General features: G+C 38.3%; 1 protein-coding gene across 1 annotated transcript; it reads left to right on the top strand.

Annotated features, from left to right (window-relative positions):
• The first annotated feature begins 6,291 nt into the window (after window positions 1-6,291).
• fgf3 (fibroblast growth factor 3) lies at window positions 6,292-10,955 on the top strand. The gene is made up of 3 exons (XM_026268497.1): window positions 6,292-7,456; window positions 8,678-8,781; window positions 9,190-10,955. Exons 1-3 carry the CDS (start codon window positions 7,180-7,182, stop codon window positions 9,613-9,615), a joined length of 807 nt encoding a protein of 268 aa, XP_026124282.1. The 5' UTR covers window positions 6,292-7,179; the 3' UTR covers window positions 9,616-10,955.
• Window positions 10,956-12,088: the final 1,133 nt, after the last annotated feature.

Genomic DNA, 12,088 nt, shown 5'->3' with positions numbered 1-12,088 from the left:
TATGTGAAATATGTTTAGGCCTTATGAATCAAAGGCTGCTACAACTATTTACCAGAGTCACATGCTGGAGTTTGAACACTGTGACCGGAAGAGGCCAAGGAATGGGCCAGTGCAAGGTCACAAGTCATTGCTCCACTGCACTCAGACCTGCCAGACTCTTGCAGTCAGGATGCCTAATGACACTATATGATCAGAAAACAAGGTAGCTTTTAACTATCATAAAGTAGCTTACTGTGAGTTGAAATATACAACATTCTACTACTACTCAGAATTAAAGAGATTTTTACATATTTTTATTTGGAAATAAGAATATATTGAGAAAGCGGCTGGGAGAGAGTTTAAACCCCCCACATCTGCTGAACGTAAAGCAGTATATCCAGTTTCATGGTCATTACTGAGAGCCACATTCAGCCTGGTTCGCACTGCAGTGTTTCATGATGCCACAATGGATGGAAGAAGAGTGAACAGTCTCATTTCTTGTTGAGGTTTAGAGGTTGTGTAAAACTGTGATTTGTCACTCATGTGTGGACAGATCCTAGAAACAGATGTGCAAAATCCAACCACCAGTCAATCATCCTCACCACCTCAATCCCCAACAAACACACTCATCCGAATTTGACCCTTTACAACATGCTACAGTGGCCCAGATTCACTCTGCCCTCGGACTGAACCAAAGTACATTGCCTTTAACATCATTACACACTGTCTAGAGTATAGGCATAGGATTCAGCTTTACATTGTACAAGCACCTTTCTGTGACAATTCAGAATACAATAGCATCAGGTTACAAAAATATCTTCCTCTGCAAGTAAACATTGACATTAATACTTGACTTGGCACTCATTTTTTGAGAAACAAATATTATTTAAATATATATTAATCTTTTCAATTCATTAAAAATGTTGTTTGTAATGAATAATAATGACATTAAAAACCAACATGCATGGAAATACTCTGTCAAGTGTTGTGCATGTTAAGCCACAACTAACATGAAGCATAAACATTACGGAGTCTTGCTGTCTTTTAAACCATTGAAAGACATCAGCAAACAATAACATCTTGTTAAGTGATTTCAACACAGGATTCTGTCAGCACTTCAATTTCACATGGGGGCACGCTCATGCATTCTGATTAAACTGGGAAACCACAAGAAATTAGATTAAGTACAGAGAAATCCATTTAACTATGCTTAGTGGCTGTTACTCCCCAGAAGATGTAATGGGGCTGGCAACCATTATGAAAACATGGGGTGATCCTGGGGGTGACAGGCGTGTGGTGGCTGCACGTGGTCCTCTTTGGGTCACCGTGGGCTCCGTCATCACTCTTGTGAGACTGCTCACTTATGTTAGCACAGGCAGAATCGTAAGTCTAGGGATTGGAGCACATATCTATTTCTATCCCATGCACCACATCAGTGTATTTATCAGCTTTATAATCCGTCCTAATGCATTTGTAGTTAAATACAAACCAATCCTGAATAAAGTGATGATGCAAATAAAAAAGTTAAATTCTGCCTTGATTTACTTACCTCCATGTCATTCCAAACCTGCATGACTTTCTTTCTTATATGGAAAACAAAGCACGGTATTTTGAATAATTGTTGCATCCAAACAAAACTGAGATCCAATATACTTTCATCAGCTAAGTTTACACGCACCCAAATAATCCATTAGTAATCAGATTGATGGCAGAACTGATTTGATAATGAGACATCTGTTTGCATATGTTTTACTTTTAATAACATTGCATATATTTATTTCTGACTTATGAACTAGTAAGTGGAGTAGACTTAAAATTTACTAAATATTTGCTAAAAAAAAAAAAAAATCTGACATATTTGCCAGCTTTTCTTTTAGGTATGTCTTCAGGTGTAAAAGGGAAAATTTTGCTACTTACTGTAGCTCTGTTGTATGCTCAGTTCTGAAGTTTTGATTGAAATATATAAATAATACACTTATCGACGAATATGTGAATTGCATTGACAATTTTAGAGTTCATATAAACATGAACTTTTAAGAATTAGAAATCGAACTGGATTCATTCAGACTGACAAAAATTAGTGCATGTAAACATACCTATTGTATGAACAAAAAGCCCTCACAGGCATTTTCCAAACTATCTTCTTTTGTGTTCCACAGAATAAAGAAAGTCATACAGGTTTGGAACAGGTTTGAGTAAATGCTGACCCGAATTTTCATGTTTGGTTGAACTGTCCCTTTAACATATATTGTGATAACAGTTGTATGTGTGTGTGCACACAAGTATATTTAAGGAGGTATAGAGAAGAACAAAAGGTGTTTGAAAGTAAAAGCTCAGAGAGGGTCCATATAAATGTTGCCATGAAGTTTTGAAAAGGAGAAATGGGAACAATGCAGTTTGCAGCAAACACTCCTCTGCCATCCATCTTTTACACAATCAACATGGCCCTTTCACATGCGTTGGCCCCTGCTGGGGACCCCATCCCTCTGTCAATGGCCTTATATTTAAGGGAAATTAGGTGACATTGAGTTTCAAATGAGTCATTGACAGCTGCTTCGTCACTGTCGGCCTGAGCAGTGTGCTGTTCAGTGGTGGCGTGACATTGTTTTCCTGCAGGACAGAAAGAGCAGGAAGGGACGGTACTGTACCAGAGAGCGTAACTCAATAGCAGCGCAGACAATCGATTGGTTTTGCCACATATAAACACAAAATCGATTCGCATGTGTTTGTCGAAACGCGCATTTGTGGCGAATGTAAAATGTGTTGATTGTTTTCATCGCTCAGCGCGCTCTCCCCCTCGCACCCTGAGCACTCAGTGTGACAAACCATTGATGCCTTATACAGTTACAGGCCACCACAATCATTTTACTGTTGGAAGGTGCAGAGAAATCCACTGTCCTCCCAAAAGGTATTTGAGACCTGCAGCTAGGAATCAAAGGGCTGCAGAGGTATAAGGAACACCTATCTGGTTTCAAGACGAAGTGTGGGAGAGGAATAGAGAGCGAGCGAGAGAGAGAGAGAGAGAGAGAGAGAGAGAGAAGTGCTGCTGGCAAATCACTTTGAGCCGTCATTGAGATTTATGAAAAGTGTGTGTCATGAGCTAGATGATCTGTCTCTTGGGAACTGGAATCAGTATTAAGGGGTGTTGCATTAAAATCAGTTCAAAGCAAATAAAAGTGTCCTTTGGCATGTTCAACCCTGACAGATAAATTGGGCGTGTCTTGACCACAGAAATCAATCCAACACTTCTGACATCTCGCAGGCTATGAAATGGAAAAGGTGCAATGAGGCGCTACGGCCAGCATTTATAAAATCGTCCCGTAAATCTCCCCTATGTTCTGCTGAAAAGGCAATGGCCAAGGATGTGATGTGGGGTTCTGTTAAGGGCTTTCTGGCAAAAATAATAAGACAAACTCCCATCAGTGAGCAGAAATGGTTAACATGCCCATGAAAATGCTTTGCATTAATCGGGTATTTAAAGGGGTTAACATTTTTTTTTCCTAAAACCAACCTGAGGTAATGAGGTATGAGAATAAAGTGGTTGCCAATTTGTTTGCAGTGCGTTGGGACTGTACGGGAGTTCTTTCTGAGCCCCTGACAAGCAGGTGAGATCAAAGTAAACCCGGACAAAAGGGGCTCAACAGTGATTTGTCAGGGGACGAGAGGCATTCTCGTCTGGCTCTAGCCCGGCCCTCAGATTACTAGTGCAAAAAAAAGCATGCCATGAGAAAAAGTACAGCAGAAAAGGTTCAGAGGTCAGCTTGATTTGGTCTGGATTGTGGTACCTCCTTTTCTGCAAAGGAGCCGGGGGAAAAAAACTAGTGACTATTAAGCTTTGCTGAATGTTGGGGAGAATCTTGCACAATCAGTTTTTAGCAGATTCTATGCAGCGCCAAAAACTCTTCAGTTCAAAAAACATTTCAAACTGTACAGTGTTTTTTATTATCTTTTTTTACATTTATTTATATAGATTAAAGTAATAGTTATTGGTGTTTTATGTTCCATAAAGCACCAGTACATAGTTTTAAGAAAATAATAAAGTTCAGAACATTTTTTGGAATCTAAAAGGCTTCTTCTATGGCATCAAGCTCTAAAGCCTTTTTGGTTTGGCTTAAAAACTTTATTCACTAAAAACCTTTAGTCATATTTAGTAACATATTCATTTAGTTTATTCAATTCAAACTAATGTTTTACTGTACATCACAGAATCAACCGGATTACAACAGATTTTATATATAAAAGCTATAGCCTAATATGTCATTGTTAATATGACTTTAGTTGCATTTAATATATATTAAATAAATAAATATTAATTAAATGTTAGTAAATGATAAGAGCAAATTGCTTGACTTGCTTGACCATTTGAAACCGTGCTCTGTTCTTTTAAATGTTTAAACAACTTAGGACAATCATAATTGATACTGGTCAGTATATTTTTTGCAGATAAAACAGGTTAAATAATACAACATACTACCACGTGATTTATACAAATCTGAAGCGGAAGGCTGTGTATAATCAAGTGTATATTCCCATATTTTTTTTATATTACAATACAGGAGACTGGTGTCTGATGCATTTAATTTAGCAGTGACTTGTGTGCTGTGTAGGTCTCAAACGTTTATGTAATATCTCCATGTCTGTACGCTACAATTCATGCCATAAATTTAACTTATGCCATAAATGAATGTGGAGTGCAAAGTGTGCCGGCTGCACTTCCAGGGTGGGCTGTAACACTAATAGAAAACACAGTCATTTTAAAGGTTATGCATGAATTCACAGGGGTAATAGAATTTACTTTTTCAAAACCATTATTACGACACACCCTCATTTCATGGCAAACAACCGAATTCAAAATAGTAGATGCAGGAAATATATTAACTCAACAAAAACAGAAAGACAAAAAAACATACATGAATGATTTTTTTTTTTTACCCATTTCTTACCTATAGTTACTTTGTCTCAGTCTTTTTGGTATTTTTGCTTTGCCAGATATTAGATAATTTTACATTTAGATTATAAGCTTGTGCTATTATACGTTATTATAAATCAAATTAAAAAAAAATTCTATTGATTAACATCTATTTATTTACACACAAAATCCAATAAAAAACTACAGGATAGCTCTTTTATAATTGGTCAAACTGTTAGCCCTATATCTCATCCAATTTTCCAACAGACCCCAATTTGCCTTAGTTTAATTTTAAAAGCAAAGGGTCGCGAAGAAGTTAAAGTGATAAATGAGGGCGTGATAAAGAAAACGACTTTAACATGGTACGATTTAACCGTTCAGCTTCAAAATAATCGTCAACATCCTGAGTGAACTCCCCCTCCTCTCTCTCTCTCTCTCTCTCTCTCTCATACTGATTATTACTGCTGGGCTTTGTGGGCGGCTGTGGGCCGTAATTAAAATACTTCCAGAAAGAAACAGCCGACCACATCAGAAAAGCAACCCTCTGTCAGGATCAAACCACATCAAGAGCGTCTCTCTCAGAGATGGTCACCAGAGCGGCTCGTGATGTACATCAGTAGACTCGTATACTCCAGGTCTAGTCTGACACACACCGGCTCTGCAGCGACTAATAACTTATTAGGAGCGGCTACCTGTTTTAAAACATAGTGGCAAACAGTCAGAGACGCCAGTTGATGTATGGAAAGAGAAGATGAATGAAGGGTGCCTTCCCACGAGGTTTTCTAGCATGCGCTGGTGTTACGCCAAAGGGCAGGGAGATTTGTAGATGATGGTGCTAATTACGAGAATGGTAACCATAATGCGACCAATATGGAAGCAATTTAGGCAGAAGTCATTTGCGTGTTACTCTTCCACCCACTAGCAGCACACACCAGGAGCTTGAGTGTAAGTTGCTGCAGGGCTTTGAGTCGCACTTGCAGTCTGGTTCCTGAGAGAAGATGCATGTCAGGTATACCGCAGTTTTAGAATGGCCTGCTAGATTAAGACAAAAATAAATAGGCGTGAAATATGTTTGAGAGGGAATGGAATATGTAGCCTCTCTCTCTCTCTCTCTCCAAAATCAAGATAGAAACTTCGGAAAAGGCAACATTTTTGGATTTCTTCTTCTGAAATGACAGGGAAATGTAGCTGCATGTTTTTTACGGAATGCAATGAATGGGAAAACAGGTCTTGATCGATTTATTCCGAGCATCATCCTAACTAGCCCACTCTCAAAACCTGTGCTTCATATAAAATATTTAGAATTAATTATTGAAATATAGCTACTTCGGAATGATAATGGGCGGTCTATTGAAAGATCTCCGCATCAGTGTAGCTAATATCGCGTTAAATGTTCGTGATTGGGTTCATAATTAAAATAATAAAATCGCTGTTATTTACCGTGCTTCTAAATAAGCAAACGAACCGCGTAACAAAACATTTTTATTTTATTTTTATAAATGCATAATGTCTCATCATGAACTTTTTCCGTTGCAATTGATTTTTTTTCCCTAGCTGATTGTCCAGACTGTTTTGTGTTGTCAGTCAACTCTTTCATATTATGAGTCAGAAACACTCCATACATAAATGTGGATCATTGAAAGCCACGTGCGTATGTCTATGAATGTTAACATCACTGTCGGAAAGTGCCAACAGGCATGAAAAGAGAATCAATAGCGGCTCTCCCATTCAGGCCAGTATTCATGTTCAATATAATTTTCGGATCTTTCAAAAGAAGCAAACTCTTCCCTTGGATGTCTCTCTCTTTGTGATGCGGTTTTCCGCTGTAAGCCACCGTGTGTAGTGCTGTGTAATTTTATCCACGCTGCAACCTCTTGGTTCACACAAGACTGATACCTTGCCTCCCCTTTTCCTTTGTATCAATTGGTCGGGGTTCGGGCTATTGTTGCAGGAGGGCTCTTTTATTTCTGTGCACACTGTCGATCAGCGAAATCTCACGATAGGCTCCCTGTGAAACCGACTGGCTGTTTTCTCCTCCTCGGTCAGATACAGTCTGCTTGGAGAGCAGAGTGGAACCCATGAGCACCAACGAGGCGAACCCATGCTGTTGCTACCAAGCCGGCTCTAACAGATGACCGCGACGTTTTAAAGAGGGGACAGAAGGATACAGCACGTTTTGATTTTAATATTCAGTTGACTGGATCACTGACTAATGATACTTCTTTGATGGGACCCCGTGTGTCAGCTCTTTCTATTCCAGCAAGATTTTGCCGACATCCCGCCATGCCACAATGGTTATAATTCTGCTCTTGTTGTTACTGAGCTCCTTGGATCCGAGTTTACAGGAATCGCTGGCTTCGGCGCTGACCAGGACCCCAAGGGCGCCCTGTGTCAGGGGCCAGGCTTGTGACCCAAGGCAGCGGCGAGATGCTGGTGGACGCGGCGGGGTTTACGAGCACCTCGGAGGAGCTCCAAGACGCAGGAAACTGTACTGCGCCACAAAATATCACTTGCAAATTCACCCGAACGGGAAAATAGACGGATCCCTTGATGAAAACAGCCCTTTCAGTGAGTAGCTAACCCGTTCTCGCTTTTCATATTTGTCAATGTCAATTTCTGTGCGGTATGAGACTTGCATAATTGTGCAAATCCTACACTGGAAAACATTGTGCATTGCGCTGACAGTATTCGGGAGGCGCCCTGCGCATTAAATAATTAACATCGAATAATAATTCACCCTGCCCGACTTATGCTTAGTTGACGAATATAAAACACTTAAATCAGCGTTCTTACCAAACTAAAATTAACATTAAAGTAATGATGAGAGCACTTTTGCGGACTGCACAACTTGTAACTAAAAGCTAAATATTAGGTCTTGAAAATAAAGCAACTAGTTAGAAAAAAAACTGTATTGCATTATTTTGTGACGAGATACATTTTCAAATTGCTTTGATTGTATAACTTACACCGTAAAGACAATTTCCTGTCAAATTGCCTATTGCAATCTTAAATCGTCGTTGTTTAAATTATAGCATTCGTTTATCTGTCTTAGTTTTCCAATTAGTCAAATCCGAGTGCCCATGGAACATTACCATACGAAAACAGGATTCAACAGACAGTTTAACATAATGACTCAAACAACGGATGTGTTTATCCAACGTAAAAGGATGATTATTCGAAACAGGAGAACGCGGAGAGACATTAATCAGTGAAAAAAAGGGACGAATAAACATCCTCTTTAAGAGGCGTTTAGAGTCTGTATATCTAACCTGACAGCGTATGTTGAGTACACTGTGACTTAATCAACGAAAAGCCTCTGTAGAAATAAAATAACATTTAAAACTGCATGTAACACAGTATTTACAATGAATCCGACTAAACAACACACATTCCTATTCCAAACTATTTTTTTTTAAATGATTAATAAGTTTAAAGCAAGTGGTTTAGCCTAATTAAGTCATTTAATTAAGACATAAATCAATAATTTTTATTTATATAAAATACTTTTATATGAATTAATATTACCGTGAATAAAGGTAACTATTTAATGTATAGTATTACAACACTTTTATAATCATTAATTAATAATAGGCTGGAACCAATCGTTAACTGAATAAAATTACGTTTTCTCAAACATTAGCTAAACCAGGACAGGTTTGTGAAAACTGATGAACGACCTCGACTGACCTTGTATCGAATCCTACACATTTGTAATGCTATTTGGAAAGCTGTTGTAAAAGACTTTGGCCATTTCTAGCATGCGCAATAACTGCTCCGCTCTTTTTCTAGGTATACTCGAGATCACAGCTGTGGATGTCGGTGTTGTGGCGATAAAAGGCCTGTTTTCTGGAAGATACCTGGCAATGAATGAGAAAGGACGTCTGTATGCTTCAGTAAGTGTTATGTCACGTCGGAAAATCAAGTAGCTGAAATTCGCTAGCTGTAGGATCAGATAACAAGAAGGGCTATTTGAGGCTCTCGCCACATGGTGGTGTTTTTCATGCGGAACAAATATGCCCACATGCTGCTAGATTATTGAGAGTTTGATTACTGAGTTTTGTTTCCCTCACTTGGGACCTTGTCACTGAAAATTCTGGTGAGCAAAGAGTGATCACCACATACGAGGTTCTTACTTTTGCCAGACTACTGAGAGTATTTGTCAATTGTGCAGGTTGGATCAGTTTAAATGTTGACTTTTCTACAAAATGGAGATGACTTGTTTTTCTGGGCGCATCTTGTTCAAGGTCCAGTTATGAATGTCAAAATATAGTAATACAATTATTATTTTTTTACCCTTTCAGGAAGTCTTCAACCGAGAGTGTGAGTTTCTGGAGCGCATTCATGAGCTAGGCTACAACACCTATGCATCACGGCACCATGCTACCACCCAGCCCCCACCAACAGGGTCCGGGGCAGGGGGCAGCAAGCGGCGTGCCAGTTCTAAGAGGCAGTGGTACGTGTCCATCAATGGGAAGGGCCGGCCCAGGAGGGGGTTTAAGACACGGAGCACGGATAAAGCTTCCCTCTTCCTGCCCCGTGTTCTGGGCAACAAGGACCATGAGATGGTGCGCAAGCTCAGAGAGAGCCAGCGGCACCAGGCCGGCTCTCACAGAGCCTCTGTGGGTCGGGCAGAACGCAGAAGACGACGCCACAGGGGCTCCAAGGGCCACAGCAGAAGGGCTGACATTACACACTCTCTTGACACAGATGGAGAAGAGATCCACTGAGAGTCCAACAGACCAAAAGAGTCACATGGAACAATTTTCTCAAGAAAGGATGATGTTAAAAAAGAAAAAAAGAAAAAAACCTTTTGGAGAATTATGTGGCAAGGAGAGCCGAGAATGAAGAGAAACATCCTTTTGCTTTGTTTTTGCATCTGAAACACAAAGACAGTTCAGATAGGTTCATGTGACCAAATTTAACACTACTGAAAGTTTTGTCTTTTGCGTTGTTTTTTCATGTTCACTCTTTTTGAAGTCTTTTCTGCTAACCCAGGTGCAAAAAAAGCACACTTCCATAATGTGCTTAAAGTGCTCTTATTATTTAGTGCACTAATTTTGTACTTAAAAAAAAAGATTATAAGTACTTCTTAAGATAATCTTCTAAGTGTACTCAACTGTCCTGTTTTGAGACACCATGCATATGAACTATAATGTGCTTTTAACATACTGTCTCTGTATTAATAAATGTATTTAGATACCACTTGTAGTACACTTGAACCCACCTTTGCATGAAAGATGGCTTCAAGTAGTACCTAAATACATTTTTATTACATTTTAGTTCATATTTATGGTGTCTTAAAATAGCACAGTTGAGTACACGTCAAGATTCTTAAGATTAAGTACTAAAAAATAATTTTTAGTATATCAAGTACAAAATTAGTGTGCAAAAATAGAGCACTTTAAGTATGCAACTGTTGTTTTTTTCACCAGGGAAAGACGTGTAATTATTGTACATAGCTGTACAGTCATTTACTTTTTTTATGTGAGCAAGATAACATAGAGTAAATGTTTGTAATCACGAATTAGGATGTTGTACAAGTGCTTGACAATGCCAATGATGTGTTATGTATCAGACTACGGCTTTTATAGGTGGTGTACAGACAAGCACTTTTTCCTTATTGAAGTATAAAGTAGAAAACAAAGATCCATAAACATAAAACAGATGCTTTTTAACTTACATGTGATAGGCTACTGTTCTTAAACTGCAATCAGGAGTACTTTGTACATTACTAATGTAATACATATTTATTTTGTTTATATGTTTTTAAGTTATTGATGACATAGTTTCTACACTTCCAAATATCAAAGATTTTCTTCTTGCGTTGTTAGAATAACACTGTTCTCTTTGAACAACTGAACAATCCCGTATGAGTAGACTCTTCAGCTTCCTATTTTTTCATACAAATTTGAGTCTAAATATATGTAATGACATCAGCTCTGAAGCATAGTTTTGATAAATGTCAAATGTATTGAACACTGTAAGCTGAGTAATGCATTAAAACGGCATTGTTTGACACTGAAAGCTAAACATCTGGAGGAATGTCACCAATAAATTATATGAAAATTTTTGGTTGTATGGCTAAGCATACATGATACAGTACATGACAAAAGACTAGAGTGAATGATCAATGATCTTTTATTTCGTTCCCACCTTACATGCATTCTCTGTTTCCAGAATAGCCTTCATATTTTGTGGAGCTTAATTAAAACTTTGACAGCTAAATTAATGGCAATGTCTGCAGATATATTCACCGCAACTGTGAAAGTGATCGCATTGGTATTGAAGTCTGTCCGCGGTCCAGCAAAAAGGGACTCACTCTTGGGACCATCCCCCCTTTCTCCTTAACTGCCTCAAGTGTCATCATCTACAAGAAGAAGAAGAAAAAAGAAAATCGATAGGAGAAAAGAAAAACACTATAACTTATACTCATATGAAATACTATTTTTTTTTTTAATCCGTACTTACTGTAACAACCAGTGTTTTACATGAACAGCGGCTACTTGCAAGAACAGAGACCTGTGCTTTTGAAATCTATAGGAGAAAAAAGAGTGTTATTCTATACTTCGCATTTTCGAGAGCTTCCTGGCGTTCACAAAGGCGTATCTCTGGGGGAACCTGGGAAGCCTTAGAAAAGGCGATTTTCTAAACAAGGCAATCCCCGATGAAAAAATATGTCTTAGAAAGAGCAACGCGTTGTATAGTTTGTTATGAATGCCAAACTCTTATATTACTTAACAGGTATGCCGGACTCTTAGATAAATGAAACTGTTTGAATGAACTTTTGTCTTGCCATCCTGATAGCTTATTTTTCACATACCCTTTCATAGACACATAAATACATGAGAGGCGACATCAAAGCTTTCCGCGACGTCAAATATTATATTCTATAATCACCATATTAATCAGAAACCAAGGAGTGCTTTCTTCCCTCTGGCCAATGAAAATAATGACAGCACCAGCTTTACAATACTTAATACAAATAAGTGGTTTGATCTCAAAATTATGGGTAACATGATTCAGATTTAGATGTATTCTTCTAAAAATAAAGGTGTATGCATTTGGATCCAAAAACAATTGTATGCAGCATGATATCACAAAAAAAAGTCTGAAATCAAACTTTTCATTAACAACATTTTACACTTTTTTGACACGTTAAAGAAAGCACTATTGCACTTTTTATTTGTGCATCACTGATCA

The sequence above is a fragment of the Carassius auratus genome, chromosome 7, assembly GCF_003368295.1.
Source record: "Carassius auratus strain Wakin chromosome 7, ASM336829v1, whole genome shotgun sequence".
NCBI lineage: Eukaryota > Metazoa > Chordata > Actinopteri > Cypriniformes > Cyprinidae > Carassius > Carassius auratus.
This window is presented reverse-complemented; position numbering and strand designations above follow the sequence as displayed.